Here is a 26,160-nt window from a genome sequence, read left to right on the forward strand (position 1 = left end):
CGTGTGGCGTGCGTCGGCGTCGCGGTCAGCAGAGGGATTCTGGGTAACGGCCCCGGCCCCCTGGGGCGGCTGGCTCCGCGCAGCAAGTTCCACTCTCGCCAAGTCCGTTGGCAGTGGCAGTTGTAGGGTCGAGGGCAGCCGGACATGGAGCAGCCGTGGCCGCCGCCAGGACCTTGGAGCCTCCCTCGGGTCGAGAGGGAGGCTGAGGAAGAGAGTGACTTGGACGTGTCCCCCGGTTCTCCCCGCTGCCCGCAGCTGCCAGGCGGCGGCGCCCAGGTGAGAGGGGGCCCGTGTTCTGCGGGGGGATGGGGAGGTGCTGTCGCCAAGCCCCCGGAGTCCCCTGTCTCCGCGACCCTCTTCTGTGCCCTATTCTGCGCCCCCACCTCACCCCCGGGGACCAGGAGCCTGATGCCATCCCATGGCTATTGTAGCATCTTCTGGGGGCTTCGAAGAGGGGCTGGCCATATCTTCCCAACCTCCACTTCCACGCACACCTTTTTCACCTTGGCTAATTCCTCCTCACCCTTGGAAGACGGTCCTTCTCCCGCCCCCCACACCTCTCCTGACAGCACCCAGATTTGGGGCGGCTCACGCTGTAACATTGACCCTTTGTCCTCTTGTGCGTGCGTTTATCCGAGCACTTTATTCTGTTGAAGGCGCTAATACTTGTGCACAGTTGGTAGTTAGGAACGGTGAATGGTTACATTTCAACAGTTCACTGAGCTCCTGACTTATAAAGATTTCAGATCCGATTTCACTGACTTCTGACATTTGAGCACATTCTGTAAACCTCGCTTTTGATGCTGGCGTAAATCTTTCCCATCTGCGTGGCCGTTTTTCTCTTACGGTTATATTTTTCGGTTTGCTTCACATCATTCTCCAGGAAAAACATATAGGCACACGTTTGCCTTTTCCTTCAGACTTCTTCCTCAGATTCCTGATGCCACTTGTGGTTTTCAGCCCAGCCTTCCTTCTTCTGAAACTTATTCAAATGTGATGCCATTTAGGATTTTTCTGGGTCCTATCTTAGGGAGTGCTTTCGTACTTATATCACTTTGTCCTGGTTTTTCTCCTAACCCGAGTGTATTTTGGAAGTGTATTTCAGGATCACAGACTAAACACTAATATGTTCAATGAAACGGATTATGGGTGTCTGCCTTCCAGGCTTTTTGCAAAATGGGGTCCCTAAGAGCTTAATTGAATTAATACAGTTTTTCTCTAGACTCATCTTGCTGCTTGTTAATGAAGATGAGTGATTTAAATCGTTTGCCAGTAAGTGTAGGGTCATCGATCCTATGCCCAGCTCACAGCGTTAGTTGGCTTCACACAGAGAAAAATGCTGTTTCATAACCAGACTGTACTTCGGCCAGCCAGCCACTGGGAAAGTGCAAGACATTTTTTAGGAGGACAGAATGAGAGTTGACAGGTTAGTAGTCACCCACTAATTATGGATAGCTAGTGTCATCTTTATATACAAAATGTATTATATAAGCACATAATGAAGGTGTGAGAAAAAAAAGAATAAACAGCAGCTGCCATCATCAATTTTGAAGGCGTATGGAGAGAATAGAAAGATCTCAAGAATTTCAGTGCATTGTGGTTGAATCACAAAAGTAATCTAAGAGAAATTCTGAATTTAAAAGAATATATATTAACTTTTTGCTTGTGTGCTTGGAATTATACGCTTATTTAGTTGAAAGGGATTTTGGAAGTGAATAGGCTTATCTCCTTCATTAAAAGTGATTTCCCTGAGACCATATAGCCAGTTAGTGGCAGAATTAAAACTAGAACTCACTTCTGACCTCTGGATACAGTGTTTTTTCCCGATACGTACTACACTGCCTATCCTGTGATGTAATGTAAAGCTTTATATGGCTGAAACTACTTTCGAATGGTGTTAAACTTTGCAAGGTGATTACTAATCCTGAATTAGTTCATGTGTTTATAACAAGCCTACCTATTTATCTTGTTGACTTTAGGACTTAAGTTTTTGGATTAGAATATTTGAAAGAATAAAATGTTTAGTTCAATTTGTAAACATTTTATAATTTTTTAAAAAACAGCTTTGGTTTAACTTTACCAAATAGGGAGAATCTAGACATCTTAATGTCATATGTGATGTATAGTTCTGAGATCCACTTAAATGTAAAGGCAGTTTGGAATTTAGAGATCCTGTTTGAGAATTTTTTATGTAAAGTTGCATTAGTAGACCTAATGCTAACAGTTGCTATTTATGTTCATGAAAATGTTGTAATTATGTTTAATGTCCCTCTAAAACCTCAGTATGTTTACAGATAAAATATGATCTTTTATTTAATTATCTCAATACATGTTGGATAGTTTGCTCAAATGGGCAAAGGTCTGTATAGTCTGTGGAGAAGAATTTAAACTTAAATAATTTTTAGAATTTGGAAATAAGATTTCTGTGGTTAATCTGAGGAATCAATATTTGCTCCCACATAATTTGAAAATGCAAGATATTTCCATTTGTCCATATTGTCTTTCTTAGTATATCTTTGTCTTTTCTTGCCAAATAATAAATTTTATAGCTTTATTTTTCTCATTTTCCTGGCCCCTTGTTAAGCACAGTTAGTCTACAGTTATTCTTGTTCTTATTCTAAGAGCAAAAAATAAAAATAAATATTTTATTTGGTTAGGGCCATGGGGTACCTGGGCTCCAAACCTGCTAAGTGAGTAAATAAAACATCTGAATAGCAACAATGTCCACATTTGCCCCAATAGAAATCTAAGTTTGCCTGAAGACGCAGCTAGGAAGAAGGGGCCTTAAATGCTGCTAGCCTCAGAATTCTTCTACCACTAGTCTGTTCCAAGAAGTGGAGAAGCATTTATTCATCTAAGACTGATTGTATTTTCGCCTCTCAAGAAGCTGATAGTTGAGTAAGCAAAAGCACAATGTTGTGTGAAAACACCACTGTAGAAGTATGCATAACTTGGGTGGAAAGGGAAGGGATAAGAGAAAACTTAGGGAAGTGATGCCCAAATCTGGAATAGAGATAGGAGTTTGGGGGTAGGGGGATAGAAAGAATAAGCAAACAAATGGAAGAGTCACTAGAAGTGAGTCTAGGGAGATAATAGAAGGTGCGATCATGAAGGACCATGCCGTGCCACAGAGTTTGCACTTTATCCCAAGGCTCTAAGAATGAGTAAGATTATCAGATTTGTTTTTTAGAGAGATCACTCCAAGTCTAGTAGAGTGGAGAATGGCTTGACATGAGAAAGGCTGTATTTATATAATTAAGGTGTGAAATTATAAGGGCTTGAATAGTGATGCAGATAAGGGAACAGACTGGAGTAAAATTCTTCTGAATACTAAGTTTGAAATTAATCTACATTTTGGCTAAGAAATCATAAAAAATGTGCCTTCAGCTTTTGTTTTATAGAGCTGAGGAATATAAGGAATTAAACACCCATCATAGTGCCTTACATGTAGTGGTTCAGTAAATATTAAAACTAATTACTACTGCTTCTGAGTGGAACAGAGTCACCAGCGTGGACTGGTTTTTTTTTTTTTTTTTTTAAAGATTTTATTTATTTATTTTTTTCCCCCCCAAAGCCCCAGTAGATAGTTGCATGTCATAGCTGCACATCCTTCTAGTTGCTGTATGTGGTACATGGCCTCAGCATGGCCGGAGAAGCGGTACATGGGTGCGCGCCGGGGATCCGAACCCGGGCCACCAGCAGTGGAGCGCGCGCACTTAACTGCTAAGCCACGGGGCCGGCCCTTTTTTTTTTTTTATTTGCCTATTTTGATTAGGATTAAGTTAAAGAGTGTCTGTCTGATATAGTCAGTTATGAATAGAAATTTCCAATAAGAACTTCTCAGATCACCAAGGATTGGGATAATACAGAAAGAAAATAGAAACCAAGAAATGGTTACTTCTAAATAAAAGGTTCTTTGCAGTGAAGAACTTGCAGAACAAAACTGTAAAGGTCTGGTTTTCAGCATGTTGGGTGGTAAATTGATGAACTAAATTTAAGCTTTCGTTCTCATCATTCTGCTCTTTCAGGATTATGAAGACTATAAATCAAATGTTTGTTATGCACCAGCTGTATGCAGGACTCTGTGCTAAGTGCCAGGCTTTTTGTTGCTGCTAGTTGTCGGGGGAGGGGCACAGATTACCAGAGAAAAGAGTCTGATGAAACAAGGCCTATAATATAAAAATGTAACTGCCTACAAAGAAGGCAGGATACCTATGTACCAAAAAAATTGTATAGAAATCCTTGACTAAAAGGAAAATTGAACTGTGCTGTACAAACATACCCATTGCCTTCTTCATTTCTTACAAGTATTGTTTTTCATCCAGATGTATAGCCATGGAATTGAACTGGCTTGCCAAAAGCAGAAGGAGTTTGTGAAGAGCTCTGTGGCGTGCAAATGGAATCTTGCTGAAGCTCAGCAGAAACTTGGTAGCTTAGCACTGCATAACTCTGAGTCCTTGGATCAGGAACATGCCAAAGCACAAACAGCAGTATCAGAACTGAGGCAACGGGAAGAAGAATGGCGACAGAAAGAAGAGGCTCTAGTACAAAGAGAGAGAATGTGTCTGTGGAATGTGGATGCCATTAGCAAGGATGTTTTTAATAAGGTATGACCTTTTATTGGACCATAAGAAGAAAAAACTGAAGTATTTGTACAAACCAGTTGTATATATTTGATAGCAAAGACGCAGACTCCTGTAAAACAATATTCAGTTTTGACAGTTTATGAAAAGTGCTTGTTACAGAAACCTGTATCCCCAATTGTGTCTAACATGGGTAGTTCTTAATACAAATACATGGCTGCAGCATAACACACTGGATGTAAGTGTGGGCTGTGGTATCTGACTGCCTCAAATCTCAGCTTTGTCAGTGCTGCCTTTGTGACCTCGGGCAAGTCACTTAACATCTCTAAGCCTCAGTTTCCTCAACGATATAGGGTGGATATGAAGATTAAATAAGGTAATGTCTTAAAAGCATGTAGGATGGGGCTCGGCACACAGTAAAGCTCAGACATTATGAGAGCTTTCTGTTGTTGCTGTCCTGTCAGCTTGCTATCACTTTTGTAACACTAATGTATAGTTACTGGATTTATTAAATAAAGCCTTTCAGTGTTATTTAGCATTATGTATTTAGTAAACCTCAGATAGTAATGTGGGATGAGTGTTACAAGCATTATTACTGAAAGTACTAGTACAGTAGTACAGTCCTTTTGCCAAGTTAGTCGTTTACTAAGATCAGTGTTCTGTTTCTCACTGGATTATATAGGCCTTATTCTTTGACTTTTCTATCTGGAGAAAAAAAGGGCAATGAAATCCAGTCATTTTCTACTAGTGTGTAAAGCAGTACTTCTTTCTTATTTGTATTAAACTTAACTCTCAAGCTTCAGGGATAGACTGCTCATTCTTATCTAAATCCGCATTCATTCTATCTTTAACCATCATTGTTCTCTAGACTTCTCAGTCGATAACACTACTTGTTTCTGTCCTGGCATCCACTCTCAACCCACTCTCTTAAGCACTCTTATTAATTTCCTGCCCCTGGACCAGCTCTAGTTCTTCTACAGCAACAAGTAATACACATAGGTAAATGTACACCACTAGCCCTATCACTACTTTATTCTTTAATTGAGAAAAATTGTGAGTACGACATGCTTATTGTAAAAAACAAAAGAAAAAACCAATACCTAAGTATGTAAAATAGAATTGAAAGGCTTCCTTCATTTCCAGTTCCATTTCCCAGAGATAACCACTGTTAACAGTGAGTTGTATCTTTCTAGACTTTTTCTGTGCCTGTATCAATGTATATTTATATATTTTTCCTCTCCTACAATGATCTTTCTTTATCTGAATGATTCACTATGTCTGTATATATTGTTCTAAGGGGCGTCTTAAGTATCATTTTATTTCTGGTTTGTATTTATACCCCATAACTAAAATAATTTTTTTCTTCCAGAGCGAATGGTCATAGTAATGTTTCTTTGTTTTATAAAGTTAATGTCTGTTAACACAGTGGTCATAAAGAAGATATTTTTCATTTGTCTCTACTTTTGTTTTTTTAAACTTAGGTTCTAACATAGCCTACATTTATACCACAAATTAATTAGGACTATCTTTATGTTCCAGTCATTTGCTCAAAATTGTACATTGGTTTTTGTCTGGGAGCTTGAGACTTGAGAGGACTGGTCTAGATCTGCACTGTCCAACTGGATAGCCGCTAGCCAGCCACATGTACTATTGAGCGCTTGAAATGTGACTAGTCTGAATTGAGACGTGCTATAAGTCTAAAATACACACCAGATTCCGATTACTTAGTACCAAAAAAAAGTAAAATATTTCATTAATAGTTTTTTGTGTTGCTTACATGTTAAAGTGATAATATGTTGGGTTAAATAAATGTGTTATTAATTTCATCTGTTTCTTTTTGCTTTTTAATGTGGCTAATAGAAAACTTTAAATTACATTTGTGAGTTGGATTATATTTCTGTTGGACATTGCTGGTCTAGATAGCAGAAAATGTTAAAGGAAAAAGTGCTTTTATTTTTAAATATATAAAACTTTTGTGTGCTTCCTGATTGTAACCTGGCAGAGAGCTAGTTTGCGAATTACATTTTTGGCAAATGATCATCTCAAGGTTTAAAAGTGATTACAGGATGTTCTGAGAAACTGTTCTACCAGTTTTTCTGGCTAGATAAAAACTTGATCTTGGTCTGTTTTATGACTTACTTAACTGAAAATAAGCACTTTCTTAATAGAAATTTGTACTTTATTTCAGAATCAAACAGTTTGGCCTCTCCTAAGAAAAGTTTACAACAAGTCTATTTTAGGTTTATGACTTATCAAAGAAGTTATAGTAAATATACTTTATTCTGTATATGCTTTAAATTTCTGAGTTTATTTCCAGCAAGAACTCCAAAGATTAGGCTAGAGTTGCAAATATTTAATGGAAGTGAATAATGCAAAATGTAAATTATGTATGTAAAGGATCTTTCAATACTTATCTTTGATAGGGAAATTCAGTTTAACAAAAAGTTAATTCATTTGTTTTTCTGTATGATTTCTAAAATCTGTAATTTCCCACAAATATCATTTTAAACAAAACTAATGAAACTCCAATATAAGAAAATTTTAATTTTTTAATAGTTTAACAGATGAATTTAATGATATAATATCAGTATAATACTAATAGTGTCTATAGGAAGGATTGCTAGGCATTCAGTATTTGAGAAAGAAGATTCAGTTAGAATATAAAATCTGGTTTTAACTTCAAAATTTTTTCTTAGAGTTTTATTAATCAAGATAAAAGAAAAGAAACAGAAGATGAAGATAAATCAAAATCATTTATGCAGAAATATGAGCAAAAAATCAGACATTTTGGTAAGTCTGCTACTTGAATTTCCTTCTTCTGTAATGTTTGGTACCATAAATATGTGTACAAAAAGTGGATTTATAAAATGGGGACCAAAAAGAAGATAGATAAGTGACAAACTGTAGTTGTCTAGCTACTTCTGGCACAGTGTACAGCTCTTGTTTTAGGCTTTTTTTTTTGATCATAAATAAAATAGACTGAGAGAGTAAACCAAATTGTGAAGAGAAGCAAAATTCAATCTATTGTTATATAATACTACCCTCTAAGACACAGTGGTCGTTTATTCCATAGCCTCTTTCCATTTCCTGACTAGTCTTTGCTTTTGTCTTTTCCTCTTTGCTTCCTTGGTATCTGTTTATCTTATGATTATAAGATTAGCATTAATTTTTTCAGTTTTGGATATATTGCTGTATAATTCATGCAGATCCTTGAACTGTTATTCATATAAATATAGTAATAGAAATATGTATACAAAGAACTGAAAAATAGTTTTCTCTATTGGGGAGAAGCGGTGGGATAGGAGTTGATGTAGTAAAGACTTCCCAAAGGAAGTAACATCTGAGCTAGAACACATACGAGTTTTCCATGTAGATACTCGAGGCAAGGCAACAGCAACAGCATGTGTAAGGGCAGAGTTGGGAAACAGCGTGCTGTGTTCTAAGGATTATAAGCAGTGTGGTACTGCTGGGGTGAAAATGCTGCTGGAAAGTGTTAGGAGTTAAGGTTCAAGGCATGTTTTTTAATCCCAAGGAATATGTATTTAGTAAACATAGTTTTTGTAGTATGTTAATAAGCTTTTTAAATGGCATTTTGAAATCTTTTTCCTATTGGTGTTTTTCCCCCCAAATATTTAGAATATCATTCATCCTTCAGTTATTTCAAGATAATGGATACTACTTTAGATATTTTCCCCTTTTTTTTAATGCAGTTTATTCATAAAATATTCATCTTTCTCATACTTTGCTGGTTCCATGATTACTTGCGTGGTATTGACTTTTTGACCAAATTTCTTACTAATTTGGATAAAGATGAAGATACACTTTAAATAGTATTTGGGTTGGTTTGATATTTTTTTTTTTTTAATTGATATTTTAATGGTTTCTAACATTGTGAAATTTTGGGTTGTACATTTTTGTTTGTCCATCACCCCATATATGACTCCCTTCACCCCTTGTGCCCACCCCCCACCCCCACTTCCCGGGTAACCACAGTCCAGTTTTCTCTGTCCATGTGTTGGTTTATATTCCACATATGAGTGAGATCATACAGTGTTTGTCTTTCTCTTTCTGGCTTATTTCACTTAACATAATACGCTCCAGGCCCATCCATGTTGTTGCAAATGGGACGATTTTGTCTTTTTTTATGGCTGAGTAGTATTCCATTGTATATATATACCACATTTTCTTAATCCAATCGTCAGTCGAGGGACACTTAGGTTGCTTCCACTTCTTGGCTATGGTGAATAATGCTGCAATGAACATAGGGGTGCATAAGCCTCTTTGGATTGTTGATTTCAGGTGCGTTGGATAGATTCCCAGTAGTGGGATGGCTGGATCATAGGGCATCTCTATTTTTAATTCTTTGAGGAATCTCCATACCGTTTTCCATAGAGGCTGCACCAATTTGCATTCCCACCAGCTGTGTATGAGGGTTCCTGTTTCTCCACATCCTCTCCAACATTTGTTGTTTTTTGTCTTGGTGATTATAGCCATTCTAACGGGCGTGAGGTGGTATCTTAGTGTTGTTTTGATTTGCATTTCCCTGATGATTAGTGATGTTGAGCATCTTTTCATGTGCCTATTGGCCATCTGTATATCTTCCTTGGAGAAGTGTCTGTTCATTTCCTCTGCCCATTTTTTGATCGGGTTGTTTGTTTTTTTGTTGTTCAATTGTGTGAGTTCTTTATATATTATGGAGATCAACCCCTTGTCAGATGTATGTTTTGCAAATATTCTCTCCCAGCTGGTTGGTTGGTTGTTCATCTTGATTCTGGTTTCATTTGTCTTATAAAAGCTCTTTAGTCTGATAAAGTCCCACTTGTTTATTTTTTCTTTAGTTTCCCTAGTCTGGGTAGGCATGTCATCCGAAAAGATTCCTTTAAACCCAATGTCAAATAGTGTGTTGCCTATATTTTCTTCTATGAGTTTTATAGTTTCAGGTCTCACCTTCAGGTCTTTGATCCATTTTGAGTTAATTTTTGTGAATGGCGATAGCACATGGTCCACTTTCATTCTTTTGCATGTGGCTGTCCAGTTTTCCCAACACCATTTATTGAAGAGACTTTCCTTTCTCCATTGCATGTCCTTAGCACCTTTGTCGAAAATTAGCTGTCCGTATATGTGTGGTTTTATTTCTGGGCTTTCAATTCTGTTCCATTGATCTGTGTGTCTGTTTTTGTACCAGTACCATGCTGTTTTGATTACTATTGCTTTGTAGTATGTTTTGAAGTCAGGAATTGTGATGCCTCCTGCTTTGTTCTTTTTCTTTAGGATTTCTTTAGCTATTTGGGGTCTTTTGTTGCCCCATATAAATTTTAGTATTCTTTTTTCTATTTCTGTGAAGAATGTCATTGGGATTCTGATTGGGATTGCATTGAATCTGTAGATTGCTTTAGGTAATATAGACATTTTAACTATGTTTATTCTTCCAATCCACGTGCATGGGATATCTTTCCATTTCTTTATGTCATCGTAGATTTCCCTCAATAATGTCTTGTAGTTCTCATTGTATAGGTCCTTCACCTCCTTGGTAAGATTTATTCCTAGGTATTTTATTCTTTTTGATGCAATTGTAAATGGTATTATCTTTTTGAGCTCTCTTTCTGTTAGTTCATTATTAGCATATAGAAATGCAACTGATTTTTGTAGATTGATTTTGTACCCTGCAACTTTGCTGTAGTTGTTGATTGTTTCTAACAGTTTTCCAACAGATTCTTTAGGGTTTTCTATATATACAATCATGTCATCTGCAAATAGTGAGAGTTTCACTTCTTCGTTACCTATTTGGATTCCTTTTATTCCTTTTTCTTGTCTAATTGCTCTGGCCAAAACCTCCAGTACTATGTTGAACAGGAGTGGTGAGAGTGGGCAGCCCTGCCTCGTTCCTGTTCTCAGAGGAATGGCTTTCAGTCTTTCCCCGTTGAGTATGATGTTAGCTGTGGGTTTGTCATATATGGCCTTTATTATGTTGAGGTACTTTCCTTCTATTCCCATTTTATTGAGAGTTTTTATCATAAATGGATGTTGTATCTTGTCAAATGCCTTCTCTGCGTCTATTGAGACGATCATGTGGTTTTTATTCTTTGTTTTGTTGATGTGATGTATCACGTTGATTGATTTGCGGATGTTGAACCATCCCTGCGTCTCTGGTATAAATCCCACTTGATCATGGTGTATGATCTTTTTAATATATTGTTGTATTCGGTTTGCCAATATTTTGTTGAGGATTTTTGCATCAATGTTCATCAGCGATATTGGCCTGTAATTTTCTTTCTTTGTATTGTCTTTGTCTGGTTTTGGTATCAGGGTGATGTTGGCCTCATAGAATGATTCAGGAAGTGTTCCATCTTCCTCTATTTTTTGGAATAGTTTGAGGAGGATGGGTATTAAATCTTCTTTGAATGTTTGGTAAAATTCACTGGAGAAGCCATCTGGTCCTGGACTTTTATTTTTTGGGAGGTTTTTGATTACTATTTCAATCTCTTTACTTGTGATTGGTCTATTCAGATTCTCCATTTCTTCTTGGTTCAATTTTGGGAGGTTGTATAAGTCTAAGAATTTATCCATTTCTTCTAGATTGTCCAATTTGTTGGCATATAATTTCTCATAGTATTCTCTTATAATCCTCTGTATTTCCATGGTATCCGTTGTAATTTCTCCTCTTTCATTTCTAATTTTATTTACTTGAGCCTTTTCTCTTTTTTTCTTAGTTAGCCTGGCTAAGGGTTTGTCTATTTTGTTTATCTTCTCGAAGAACCAACTCTTTGTTTCATTAATCCTTTCTACTGTTTTTTTGGTCTCAATATCATTTATTTCTGCTCTGATTTTTATTATTTCTCTCCTTCTGCTGGCTTTGGGCTTTGTTTGTTCTTCTTTTTCTAGTTCTGTTAGGTGTAATTTAAGGTTGCCTATTAGGGCTTTTTCTTGTTTGTTAAGGTGGGCTTGTATCGCTATGAGTTTCCCTCTCAGGACCGCTTTTGCTGCGTCCCATATGGTTTGATATGGCATGTTATCATTTTCGTTTGTTTCCAGATAGTTTTTGATTTCTCCTTTAATTTCATCAATGATCCATTGGTTGTTCAGTAGCATGTTGTTTAATCTCCGCATTTTTGTCACTTTCCCAGTTTTTTTTTCCTGGTTCATTTCCAGTTTCATAGCCTTATGGTCTGAAAAGATGCTTGTTATGATTTCAATCTTCTTAAATTTATTGAGGCTTGCTTTGTTTCCCAACATATGGTCTATCCTAGAGAATGTTCCATGCGCGCTTGAGAAGAATGTGTAGTCAGCTGTTTTTGGGTGGAGTGCTCTGTATATGTCTACTAGGTCCATCTCGTCCAGTTTTTCATTTAAGTCTAATATTTCTTTATTAACTTTTTGTCTGGATGATCTATCCATTGCTGTAAGTGGGGTGTTAAGATCCCCTACTATTATTGTGTTGTTGTTGATTTCTCCTTTTAGGTTTGTTAATAGTTGTTTTATGTACATTGGTGCTCCTATGTTGGGTGCATATATATTTATAAGTGATATGTCTTCTTGATGGAGTGTCCCTTTTATCATTATATATTTCCCTTCTTTGTCTTTCTTAACCTGTTTTATCTTGAAGTCTACTTTGTCTGATATGAGTATGGCAACACCTGCTTTCTTTTGTTTGCCATTAGCTTGGAGTATTGTCTTCCATCCTTTCACTCTGAGCCTGTGCTTGTCTTTAGTGCTAAGATGTGTTTCCTGAAGGCAGCATATTGTTGGGTCTTGCTTTTTAATCCATCCTGCCACTCTGTATCTTTTGATTGGAGAGTTCAATCCATTTACATTTAGGGTAATTATTGAAATATGAGGGTTGAATGTTGCTGTTTTGTCACTTATTTTCTGGTTCTTTTGCATTTCCTTTGTTTCTTGTCCCATTTGTTTTGGACTGCCAATTCAGTTTGGTTGTTCTGTCTTATGATTCTTCTAGTTTTCTCTTTGTTTATCATATGTGGTTTTAATTTGATTATTTGTTTAGTGGTTACCTTGAGGTTTGGGCGAAAAATCTTCTGTATGAGATAGTCCATTATCTGATAGCCTCCTATTTCCTTATACTAAGTCAATTCAGTCACTTTCCTCTTCCCCTTCTAAGTTGCTCTTGTTATACCTTATTCTATCTTGTGTTGTGGCTGTGTGTTTACAGTGATGAGGTTAAATTTATTTTTGGTGAATTTCTTCCTTTGATCTTTGAGTTTAGTATTTAAGTGGTTGCTAACCTATTCCGGTAAAGATCTACTATTTCTCTGATTTTGTCTACCTACTTTTCTCCTTACTCCAAGCTTTGTGTTCCCTTTCTCTTCTTGTTTTCAGGCCTGAGGGCCTTCTTGAGTATTTCTTGTAGTGGGGGTCTCGTGGCCATGAACTCCCTTAGCTTTTGTTTATCTGGGAGAGTTACTATTTCTCCATCATATTTGAAGGATATTTTTGCTGGATAGAGTATTCTTGGCTGAAAGTTTTTGTCTTTTAGTATTTTGAATATATCATTCCAGTCTCTTCTAGCCTGAAAAGTTTCTGTTGAGAAATCTGCTGAGAGCCTGATGGGAGTTCCTTTGTACGTTATTTTTTCTTTTTGTCTAGCTGCCCTTAATATTGTTTCTTTGTCCTTGACCCTGGCTAGCCTTACCACTAGGTGTCGTGGTGAAGGCCTTTGTCTGTTAATATATATAGGCGTCCTGTTGGCTTCGCTTACTGGTATTTCCTGCTCCTTCCCCAGATTTGGGAAATTTTCAGCTATTATTTCCTTGAATAGGCTCTCTGTTCCTCTTTCCCTCTCCTCTCCCTCAGGAATACCTATAATTCTTATGTTACATTTTCTAATAGAGTCCGATATTTCTCGGAGTCTTTCTTCATTTCTTTTTAGTCTTAGTTCTCTCTCTTCTTCCATCTGGAGTATATCTGTATTCCTATCTTCTAAAGTACTAATTCTTTCCTCCATATTGTCAGCTCTGTTCTTTAAAGATTCCAGATTCTCCTTTATCTCCTCCATTGTGTTCTTCATCTCCATCAGCACTGATAGGTTTTTCTTTATGATTTCAATCTCTTTTGTGAAGAAACTCCTAAATCTCATTTAATTGTTTGTCTGTGTTGTCTCGTATTTCGTTGAGTGTTTTTATGATAGCTATTTTGAAATCTCTGTCATTTAGTTTATGGATTTCTGTGTCTTCGGGGTTGATTTCTGGGTGCTTGTCATTTTGTTTCTGGTCTGGTGATTTCATATATTTTTGCATTGTGGTTCCTGTGTTGGTTTTGATTTTCCTCATCCTGGAAGTCTCTGGTTGCAATTTCCACCTGCCGCCACTGTGTGGTGGTAAAGGGCTGTGTAGTCTAAGCCCCCTGCGCTCTGCCCCAGTTTTTCTGCTGCGATCCGCAGTTTTGTTTTGTTTTGTTTTGTTTTTTTCCCCCCTGCGATCCATGGGTCCAGTCCAGTTTATTCAGGTCTGCCTCGGACCGCTAGATCTGGTCGAGCGGCAGACTCCGGGTTGTGGGGAGGGGGGAGCTCTCTCTTTTGCCCTCTGGGTCCCTGACGTGGGAGGCTTCTCGTTTGCCCCTCTTTATCCGCTCTCTGGGTTGCTCAGATGTTGATGGTAGCCCTGTGGCTCCTCTGAGCCCTCTGTGCGGGAGTTTCCCACTGGCTGAGAGCGCCCGAAGAGCTACAGTTTCCCGCCGAGGGCCGCCCCTCCCCCCTCTCTGGGAGCCGCGCGGACCGGATCGCTGATCTGATGGGGAGGGAGCGGAGTTCTCCTTACCTCTCCCCACTTCCTCCGGGGGCCCAGCACGTTCCGCTCTCAGATGTGCGGCAGTGTGGATCCCTCCGCTCTAGCTTTTCACTGTCTGGGATTCCGTTGTTGGTCTGTGGCTGTTACTTTTGTTGTATCTTGTGGGGGAAGAATTCACGGAAAAGCTCACTCCGCCATGATGCTGACGTCACTCTCTGGTTTGATATTTTGAAGCAAAATGGCAGCAATTTTCAAATAGGCTTAACTAATTTTTGGAAGATTTTGTTTTCTATGTATATATAAACATAACTAAATGGTTAACATGACTAAAATGTTTAAAGTATATTTACTATTATAACACTGACTGGATTGCTTTCCCATGCTGTCAACTTTTTACTGTATTATCTTAGACATTTTTTTTAATAGAGATAATGTGATTTTTCTGAATCTTCTATTAAGTTTTTGTTTGCTTAGCATAGTTTCTTGAGGTTTTGCTTTCTTTTCCATCTTTTTAATAGAAAAATTTATAGTCTATGAATAAAGAATATTGAATCTCTTGAAATCATCTGTACTCAGTTTAGCCTAAGATGACCAGCCATCTCAATTTGCCTGGAACTTTGGGCATTCCCCAGATGCAGGATTTTTTGGCTTTAAACCTGTCACCCTACTTTAGCCTGTCTTATTATCTAAAATAAAACTTCCTGTGAATTTTGGAGGCTATTGCCAATTTACTGGTATTGCTTTAAAAGAGTTTTATCCCTCTTCATTTGCTCTTTTACTATAATGTATTGCTGTAGTGATATGAATTGTCTTTAAAGAGAATCATTTTAAAATACCATTTCTTTGCTTATAAGAAGAAAATATTTGACATTCATGGTTTAATTCTTTTTTTTACAGGTATGTTGAGTCGATGGGATGATAGTCAGAGATTTTTGTCTGACCATCCATACCTTGTATGTGAAGAAACTGCTAAATATCTTATTTTATGGTGTTTTCATCTAGAAGCTGAACAGGTATCATGTGAACCTTGAATTTCTGGGAACCTTATTGGAATTCTGATTTACTTTCTTGGTTTTTTGTTTTGTTTTTTACATTACTTTAAATGAAAGTAGGAAGGTCATTAAATGGAATTATAATTTTTTTGTTTTCAGATCTACTTGAGTTTACTGTGGGAATTTTTTTTTAGCTATTTCAGTTAGCATAAGGAAACGTTTTCCCAGGGTGCTTTCCCTGTCCCCCATCTCTCGTTCCCATATAATATAAACCTTTTTCTTTTTTAACCTATTAGAAAATCATGTTTTAAAAATCCAAATAATAATCACAATATGAAATATATTTCCAGAGGTATTTTTTGTAATTTTAATCTATCTATTTTCAGAAAAGGGCTCTAATGGAACAAATAGCACATCAAGCTGTTGTAATGCAGTTTATTATGGAAATGGCCAAAAACTGTAATGTGGATCCAAGAGGGTGTTTTCGTTTATTTTTCCAGAAAGCCAAAGTAAGTTGCTACATGGTATTGTTAAATGTGAACGTTAGGCCTTAGCTGAGATCTCTTTGGTCCATACATATCGAAGGAAGCCATCCAACAAGGATGCCACAGGCTAAATTCTGTGGATTTTATAGTGGAAAGAAAAATTATATTGCTGATTTCATGCTAATTTAGACTTAAGGGAGCAATATAAGAGGCTATACTATAGCACGTATGTGAAATTGAGACCCGTTCAAATGAGTGTGTGTATTCAGGAAAATTAGAATGTTCTATTATTTATGCATTCAATAAATATTGATTACCTACTAATGCAAAGCACAGTGACTTAAGATGCTGAGGATACAGTGTTGAACGAAACAGATACAGTATCCTCCATGTGTAGAACTCACAATTTAATGAGAAATCAGACTTTTGTATTGAAAAAAAAAGGAAACAACCTAAAAACTCAGCAGTTAGAGGAATGGTTAAAAAAAAAAACCTGTGGTACACAGAATATTGTGCAGCCATTAAAATTAGATTTTTGAAGAATTTTTAATGATCTGAGAAAATGCTGATAGGTAGTTATATATACAGGATGACGTTGGCCATGTTAAAGCTAGATATGTCTAGAAAGATTACCATTTCACACTCACTAGATTAGTAATAATTTAAAAGTTGTACAAGAAGTAGAGCAAGAAGAATTTGCATTCACTGCTTGTGGAAGTATAAATTGGTACAACCATTTTGGAAAATTTCCTAGTAAAGCTGAACAAGTGCTAACACCCAGAAATTCTCTTTAAGTATATACCCTAGAGAATAGATTTCTCAACATGTGGTCCAGGGACACCCAAGGGTCTTCAAAACCCTCGCAGGAGGCCCTGAGTCAAACCTATTTTCCTAATAATACCAAGATGTTATTTGCCATTTTCACACTCATTCTCTTATGAGTGTACAATAGAGACTGATACAGAAGCAGATGTGTGAATCCAGCTATCTTGTATTAAGCCAGTCTTCTCACTAAATTTGTTTTGGAAATAAAGTTTTTAAAATAAAAATGTTATAAATATTAACATGTAATGAGTTTGTTATTATATTTTAGTTAATATTTTTAAAATTCCTTGGTTTTAATTTCGAACACAGTAAATATTGATAGACATAGCCTACATAAACAGGAGCTCTTTAGGTTCATCAGGAATTTTCAAGAGAGTGAGGGAGTCCTGAGACCATCAAGTTTGAGAACTGCTGCCCTTAGAGAAACTCTTACACATGTGCACTAGATACCGTAATATTCATAATAGAATTGTTCATAATAGCAAAAAGCCTGGGAACAACCCAAATGTCTATTATCAGTAGAAGGAATAAATTATGGTATATTCATTTGGTAAAATACTAACCAGCAATTAGCATGGATAAAAAAACAAGAGAGTGAAAAAAACAAGTCACAGAATGATAGATCCAGTATCATTTAAGAAACATTTTATATTTTTAAAAGTTCAAAACCAAGCAGAACTAAACAATATATCGTTGAGGGGATACTACATATATAAGTGGACAAACTAAAGAGGCAAAGGAGTGAATAAGACGACAGTCATGATAATGGTAACCTCAGAGATAGAGGGAATGCTCTTGGGAACTGTTCTAAGGTACTAGTGATGATCTATTTCCTAATTTCTGTGGGTACGTAGTGGGTTTTTGCCCAATAAACTGTACATATATATTTTACATGTTCTTCTGCATATATGATACATTTTAGCATACACAATTAGAAGTTAGAAGGAAATACTATATACCAAAAGTTTAACTTTGATTGTTCTGGGTGGTGGAATTGTAAGTGATTTCCATTTTCTTTTTAATATACTATAATGAACATATTTCCTGTTATAAACAGAAAAAAATTGTTTTGACATTTACAAAATATGTCAGGGTGGCAATAGCCCTACCTTAAATCCTCTAAACTCTTCTAAAGTGCAACCTAAATAGGAAATTTTCCCAAAACAGTCGAGTTTTAGTGAGTAAACAATTGATTTGGTATTTTAGGTAGGCTTCTGATAACTATTCTAAATTTTCATTTGACACATAGGCATAATAAAAACCATACTTTCTTCTTCATCTTACATTGATGGATATGTTTGAACTAGTGCTTAATAGGATAATGGAACATAGCCAAACTATATATATTCTTTGAAATTTACTTTGACAAAATAGAACTGAAAGGCCCTGAAGTCTTTAATCTTAACATTGGTTCTTAATAATAATATTTTTAAATTAAGGAATAACTTTCATGGGGGGCTTACTTTGTGCCAGGTACTATTCTAAGCACTTTACATGGATTAACTCATTAAATCCTCATAAAATTTTATGAGGATTATTACTTCTATTTTATAAGTGAAGAAATTAGCATTGAGAAATTAAGCAAGGGACCCATAGGTTACGGAAACAAAATTCAGTCTAGGCCTTAGACGTGCAGTAAGGTCAGCACTTGTGCCACTTGATTCCTTTAACAGTTTGTTGCATAACCATTTCAGGAGGATTACTTTTGGATATGAAGACTGACATTCCATATGTCCACATAAGTACCACATAATGACTAAAGTGAAATGCTATCATATAATTAAGGAAATGCTTCTTAAATTCATAAAAAGATAGAATGGCAACACAGAACACAGTCTGCATTATGTGTATAAATATTGATGCTAATAACTAATCCACAGGTTTTAATCTGGTTACACAACGTGAACTACATTAAAGAAAAAATAGCATTTCAGACAAATGTGCCCAAGATATTAAGGAATGAGATCTTGACAAAATCTCTTCCACCACTTGAATGTAAAGCCTAAGTTTTGTTAGTGTAGGATATGCACTGTCATTCTTGACCTGCAAAGGAAGCATTTATAAATGGAGGCTACTGCCAACAGGGTGTTTGGTATCAAGAATTTTGTTTATATTATATATCTTGGAGGTAGTTCCCCTCCCTCTATATAACTCATTGTACTTCATTCCATAATGTTGAAAAGAAGGTACTTGCTTAACTAAAACACTAGGATATTTCCGTAATGAAGTTGAATGTTGAGTTTTATTTGGTTTTCATGGCTTTTACAAATAGGGAGTATAGGGTTAGAGAATTACTAGAAATAGGTAATAGTGCCCTCTCATTAATTGATGGAGAATTAAAAGGTTTTAAGTATATCCCTTGGTGGTTGTTTGGCAATGGGAAGAGGATAGAATGAATATGACAAGTTAAATGAGGACTATTTTGGATCCTGTCAAGAATACAGATAAATCAAGAGAAATACAGAGAAAGCCTACTTCTTTTGTTATATTTGTGTGTGTTTATTTATAAAGAGGGGTTGTTTCTTACTAATTTGCTTTATTTTGCTGAAGCAGAGGGAAGTGGAACAAACCAACCATAATATTCCTAGAAAACAGGCAATTTTCACAAATCTGACAGGAATCTTGGTGGTTTCTACATTTAAACTACTCACCTCATCTTTACTTCCTTCTCTTCAGACCTGATATATGCTTGTCAGAATTTATCGTGTGGTCTGGAAGTTTTGAAAAACACAGTCTTTGTTTTTTGTTTTCTAGGCAGAGGAAGAGGGTTATTTTGAAGCATTCAAAAATGAACTTGAAGCTTTCAAGTCAAGAGTCAGACTTTATTCTCAATCACCAAGTTTTCAGCCTATGACAGTTCAGAATCATGTTCCCCATTCTGGTATTGAATCTATAGGTTTATTAGAATCCTTACCACAGGTAAGTTGGAAAACCAAATATTTATTTTATAAATGTGTTAGTTCACATGAATTTTGTTCTTTTGGACTACTCTTTCTTCTTATATGTAATATATGTTAAATATTCTTGCCTCAGAAGATAACTTAGTTTGATATTAAATCTCTTCCATCTCTTAGGTATTTAGAGGGACACCAAATTCCACTCCTTTAAGTATAGAAGAGATGAATTATACTGAAGCATTCTTAAGGGCAGGTGTTACCTATTGATCTTCTCAATCATAAACTTCTCAAGACGCCTCCTGAGGAACATCTCATTCTGAGTAGAACTATATTATTAAGAATTTATTAGGATGAATTAGCTTCAAAGCATACATCCAAGTGGCAACCAAGGTGATCTGTTACATGAGTTTATTTAGTATTATCTTGTTAAATGTTGGTGTTGCCCTACCAGAGGTAACATTTTTAATACACATTAATGTAGCTTATGCTAAGCTGCTCTTTCTGGCAACATTGGCCTACTATTTGAGCCTCTTTCAAGTCTGCTGTTAGATCAAGATAAAACCATGTAACTAGCATGAAAGAATTTATCTCAAAAGAAGAGGAAGTTAGACCACTGGCCTGCCTCATACTACTTAGGATTACAATTTTAAGTTATCATTAGAAAGTTGCTGCCCGTTTTGATTTTATTAGCATTTTAATTGAGCCCAGCCCCAAGATTTTAAGACCAGCTTTAGCCAGTTTAGTCTGTTGCCTACACAATGAAAAGGGAAGTCTCATTCAGAAGGCAGTGTGAGGAGAGCCCTGTATTTATTTTTTTTATTTTTTAATTTTTTAAAATTATTTTTATTTATTTTTTATTTATTTTTTTTTTTTGTGAGGAATATTAGCCCTGAGCTAACATCTGTTGCCAATCCTCCTCTTTTTGCTGAGGAAGACCGGCCCTGGCCTAACATCTGTGCCCATCTTCCTCCACTTTATATGGGATGCCACCACAGCATGGCTTGACAAGCGGTGCATTGGTGCGCGCCCGGGATCCGAACCTGCGAACCCCAGGCCGCCGCAGTGGAGCACGCGCACTTAACCGCTATGCCACTGGGCTGGCCCCCCGTATTTATTTTTAAATCTCATAAAGTGGTAGGAATTGAGATTTTCAGTATCTTGACATTAGGTCTCTGTAATTTCAGTATTCCATTTACATGTATTGTAAGCCAAAGGGACAATTTAAAGAAAGCAATTTATCATACTCAACTAGCCAAAAATCTCAAGGATGGAAATAATCAAGGCCTGATTTTTTTAATTAGTAATGCTACTTCTTAGTTAGACATGCAAGCAATATTCCCCCTTCATTTGTCCTACAGATTATCTCTTAATGCTGTTTAAATATAGTAATGATTTTCTCTTCAGTTCCTTGAGAAATAGCCCACGGTGAAGCAGTCTTTCTGAGGGGATTTTATGACTAAGTCACTGTCAAGTCCAATATTTAAACCTCCTAAAATTAAGATGTCACATGATGAATGCAAAGGGAAAAAGAGACTTTTGAAGGATGTCATTGATTCTAAATATAAGAGGGAAAAGATACACATTAATATATAATAAGAGGCCTATATTATCACAAAGTTGCTTCTGGTTTGAGAGAAGTAAATTCTCATTATACAAATCAGATAGCAACTGAGTTCTGCTGCTAGGTATCCCTTGCAGTCATTTTGGCAGGAGGCCTGAGATTATACAATTTGGACACTTTGAATTGCTGGTGTTACCAGGGCTGTTTATACTTAATTTATCTGAGCTAACAGACCAGTTCCTCCTGGTGGAGAAATTGTGCCTCCTGGTCTAGTCCTGAGGGAGAGAAGGGCTGGATAAGATTTCGGCTACATATGTAGGGCTGTCAACTGGTTGAGGGAAATAGGATAAGATGAGAGGCAATCTGAGGGACTAAGTTGTCAACTCAGAGGAGATTTGGAAGAAAAGTTTAGCATAATAATGACATCCTATTTTTTAAAATTTATAATTTTTTTTAACATTTTTTTTTTTGTGTGTGAGGTGAGCTAACATCTGATGCCAATCCTCCTCTTTTTTGCTGAGGAAGATTGACCCTGGGCTAACATCCGTGCCCATCTTCCTCTACTTTATATGGGACGCCGCCTGTCAGCATGGCCTGACAAGCGGTGCGTCGGTGCATGCCCAGGATCGGAACCTGCGAACCCTGGGCCACCGAAGTGGAGTGCACGTACTTAACCACTGCGCCACCAGGCCGGCCCCATGACATCCTATTTTTATTATATCAGTTTATAGATTGCAAAACACTTTCACACGTTGTATCATTTAATCTTCTCAAAAACCCTGTGATTCATTTTCATTCATTTTATGGATGAATAAACTGAGCTCATTGAGGTTAATTTGCCTGAAGTCAGTACAGTAAGTCATGGAGCTAATATTCTAATCCTGGATTTCTATCCTACGTCACTGTTCATTCACCTATACCACAGACTGTTGTTGAATCATATACTAGAAATAGGACAAGACACTCAGTCATGTGCTCTTGGGAAGAATTGATCACTGTGACAGGAAATGTGTTGAGGATGGTACTAGATGAGAATATGGGGTGATCAGTGGAATTTAAGTGTAGATTAGGTTAGGTATATTGGTTGCTTTTCTTTTTTTTTTTTTTAAGTCTCTCCATGATGATGTCTTACAGTTCTTAGGGAAATGGATAGATGAGTTCTGGAGACTCTCCTTAGCCAACTCTAATACTCAAAATTCTCTCGTGGAAAACTGGAGCCTAGTCTTAATAGAGTAATTGTAAGTTCTGTTCTTAAGGCCTTTGGAACTGGGCCTGGATTGTTAGAAAAGGTCTTAGCACTTTGTTTCTTTTGTTTTTTTAATTGACAACAATCATGTGAAATGAGGCAAGTACTATTATCCTTAGTTTTGAGAGAACTAAACCAAACCTCCTAGGATAGAGATAAAAGTAACAGTTACCTGAGTTTTATCCTATAGACTAGCTTTTAATTTTATTAAATTGTGATAAATTATTTTCAACTGAGGTCCAATGTTATTTTAGTGTCCCAGACCTCAGTTTGGGAATAATCCAACTTCTAGCTAGCTTTTTGACTTTTACAATAGAGGAATCACAAAGTATTGTACTTTATTAAGTGGATCTTTTGAAAACCCTGCCTCCCTATGAGAAGGGGAGGTTTAAGGCATCTATCCCGTTTGGACTATTTTCCTCATTGGTGTTTATTAAATAAAATAAACAAATGAAACTAGGTGGTACAGTAGTAAAACTCTTACGTAGCTAGCAGATATTCAGAACAACTAAATAGACAAAATTGAATTCTTGGGGAAGAATTTTCTAAAGTCTTGGGTTTTAAGGGCTTATGTCCCTATTCATGGTGCTTTAACAAATAATGGTTTTATTTTTGCATTTATTGAATAAGGTTTTCTGTTCCTAGTTTTATAAATAAATAGAACATTTATGAGTTCTGTTTAAAATTAAAACCTAAATTAAACTGTTCTGGGTCTAAGTACCTCTCAAAAGATTAACAGTTTCTCACTTGATTTTAACCTTTGAGAAACCAGAATAGACTCTAAAAATAGCTATAATTTTTACTCATAACTGGATTTTTTCCCTTATACAAGTGTTTTGCATTTTTAGTATATACTGTTGTAATTAGATAGTGATCTTAAAAATACATTGCTGGCTTACTGCCATATTCATCTCTTAAATTATCAATAGCTATGTACATATAATCACAGGAATGTAGCCTTGTATGATTAAATAGTTAAAATTATACAGTTTGTTAAAAGGAGAAAAAAGGTAGTGTTTATTACATTTCTATTTTTCACATATATCATTCTGTCTTTATCACATCTTTTTGGATTAAGTGGTAATAGTCTATTTTTTCTTTTTTTATCTTCTTGAGTTTCAACCCAAGCCTAATTTCAAAGTCCATCTTCTTTCCTACTCTACTATACTGCAGAGAATGGAGAGAATGTGAAACTGAATATGTAGTTGCATATACTAGCATAAAACTGGTTATTATGCATTGTTTCTTCCCTGTCCTTTTTTCCAGAATCCAGATTATCTTCAGTATTCTATCAGTACAGCTCTCTGCAGTTTAAACTCAGTGGTACATAAAGAAGAAGATGAACCCAAAATGATGGACACTGTATAATTTGGTTAAGACTGCTGAGGCCAAGTGCTATTTTGTTACAAGAAAGGAAGAACTTGGCTATTTTCTTGACACTTTTATGGGTGCTGCACTTTATTTTGTTCTGTTTTTGATGGGAGGGAAAAAAAAGTACTGAAACGTTTTGTAACATTTTTTTTTATGTGCTGCTAGGTTTTTTTGTTTTGTTTTCCTGAAGAGAGGAGTGGTACCATATGTTGCAGGACGTCAAACTGGACTTTTTTTTTTGCTACTAAATTTGCCTTTAATCTTATTGTTCTCAATTTTGGAATCAAAGTATGAAAATCTGCACAAATGCAATGTTTACAAGAACTGGTTGATTCTAGGAGGCATCTGCTACAGTCTCTTTTTATATAGATATGTACATGTCCTACTCTAAAAATGATTAAAGATAAAAATGTACTTGTATCCTACTGCTAATTTAGCTGTCAAATGTGGTGTTTCATCATATTAAAAGCAATAAATCAGTAGTTGATAATCTACTTTACTAAATAAGCTGGGTGGTACAAATAAAAACAGTTTTTCCCCTTAAAATAACATTATATTTGTATTTTCGGCACCATCAGTTAAATCCTTGACTAATATCAATTTTTATATAAACACTAAACACTAATTTTATATAAACACTAAATTTACTCCCTAAGTATTCTCAAAACTATTCCTTAGAAGTTGATTTTACCCTGTTGACTTTTTAATATTAAGGGTTGTAGTGATATAAAAAGTGATAAAGCTAATATACATTTTTTTTTTAATAAGATAAGCTTCAAGCTCACTCTTAATTTCTTTAATTGATGTAATCGGGGGTCTCTCAGGGAGCAAGTTTTAAAAGAATTCTAATGGCCTATAAGAACAAACAGGAAGAAGGATCTGATTTTTTAAATTACGGTTATTGTTTCACTCTGATGTAGCCCAAGGACTTTTTAAAAGGCAAGAGAAATCTTATAGAGCTAACTGCCTTGAGCTGGCGACTACTTATTTCTAAGAACTTGGTGATCCTTATTGGGAATGATGGCTTTTACTACGTCATTCCTCTCTTTAGCTCAGTTACCATAGAATGCTTCTGAGCTTGACCACTTCCTACGTAATTCACCTCGAATATGTCATGATATTTGATGACTCATTTTATTTGGAGTTAGATGACTGCTACTTATGCGATCTTTGAGGATTAATCATCTGACTTACAGGAACATGAACTTGGATTTGTATTGGATTTAGTCTTTGGCTCAGTCCCATTGAGACTAGTAGCCAACATTTGGAAATGGCTAGCTGGGATTGGGAATACATTTCTCAATTTGAGAAAGCAAATAATGCTGAGGGACCCATATGGTGATCACACCTGTGACCTTGGCCTCATTTGCAACTTGTCTTAAACTAACTGAGGTGATAAGTCACTTAGTACCCATAGAAATGGACTGGAATTATTGAATCATACTTCTGTAACATCACAATCTTCCTGGTTTTCAGAATTAAACTTTGTGCTTTTGATATAAATATATACTCTATAATAAAATGTTTGACTAATTTATATGATAGTAGTCATCAGCCTGTAATTTTTTTTTTTACCAATGACCTAGTTATAGAAGTATTTTTCCCTTTTTTGTTTGTTCTGGAGCAAGCTCTTGTTTTTCCCTTCCTATCACATAGAGAGTGGACATAGGAGTAAAATCCCCAGTTTCACAGAAATGTTACTTGAACTATTACTTCCATTCCTCAGTTTCAGTTTTCCCCCAAGATTTGCCTCTAAGCACCCAAATTGTTTCTTTTTTTTTTTTTTTTATAATTTTTATTTATTTCCCCCCAAAGCCCCAGTAGATAGTTGTATGTCATAGCTGCATATCCTTCTAGTTGCTGTATGTGGGACGCGGCCTCAGCATGGCCGGAGAAGCGGTGCGTCGGTGCACGCCCGGGATCAGAACCTGGGCCGCCAGCAGCGGAGCGCGCGCACTTAACTGCTAAGCCACGGGGCTGCCCCTAAGCACCCAAATTGTTTTGAATCTCATTTTGCCTTCCTTCTTTAAGTTAGAGGTATTAATGACTGAAGACTAGAAGGAGAGAAATTATCAATGAACTGAGGAAACTATTCTGAAGGGTCTTTTGTTTTTGTTTTCTAAAAAAGGAATTACTAAAGAGCTATTTAAATTTTGGCTATATATATTTTCTAACTTTCAAAAGGAAGTCTTCTATGTTTTGAATGTGAAAGTGTGATTGGATTTATTTCGGAAACCAGCGACTGATGCCATAATTTACACTTAAAGACTGACTTTTACGTATTTAGCAGTACTTTAGTACTAAGAACAGTAAATTGATATCCTTTTTACTTTTCTTTATTGTGCTTTAGTACTAAGAACTAACTCCTCTTAAGAGAAATATCCTCTTTTCTGTTTCTTAACAAGAGTATGCTAAGCAAAGGGACAATTATATTTCAGGTTGGACAATTTTCTCAAAACA

General features: G+C 36.2%; 1 protein-coding gene across 1 annotated transcript; it reads left to right on the forward strand.

Annotated features, from left to right (window-relative positions):
- On the forward strand, positions 1-24,182 carry CDC37L1 (cell division cycle 37 like 1, HSP90 cochaperone). Its single transcript, XM_058565746.1, has 7 exons — positions 1-276; positions 4,326-4,607; positions 7,280-7,373; positions 15,221-15,336; positions 15,702-15,824; positions 19,380-19,544; positions 23,596-24,182. Exons 1-7 carry the CDS (start codon positions 145-147, stop codon positions 23,695-23,697), a joined length of 1,014 nt encoding a protein of 337 aa, XP_058421729.1. The 5' UTR covers positions 1-144; the 3' UTR covers positions 23,698-24,182.
- The last annotated feature ends 1,978 nt before the right edge of the window (positions 24,183-26,160 follow it).

Source organism: Diceros bicornis, chromosome 22 (genome assembly GCF_020826845.1).
Source record: "Diceros bicornis minor isolate mBicDic1 chromosome 22, mDicBic1.mat.cur, whole genome shotgun sequence".
Lineage (NCBI taxonomy): Eukaryota > Metazoa > Chordata > Mammalia > Perissodactyla > Rhinocerotidae > Diceros > Diceros bicornis.

What these genes read in the sequence shown, in the direction of transcription:
- CDC37L1 (XM_058565746.1), top strand. Translation starts at nt 145, where the DNA reads ATGGAGCAGCCGTGGCCGCCGCCAGGACCTTGGAGCCTCCCTCGGGTC. An exon ending in TGCCAGGCGGCGGCGCCCAG is followed by an intron (nt 277 to 4,325) that starts GTGAGAGGGGGC and finishes TTTTTCATCCAG; the next exon opens with ATGTATAGCCATGGAATTGA. An exon ending in GCAAAAAATCAGACATTTTG is followed by an intron (nt 7,374 to 15,220) that starts GTAAGTCTGCTA and finishes TTTTTTTTACAG; the next exon opens with GTATGTTGAGTCGATGGGAT.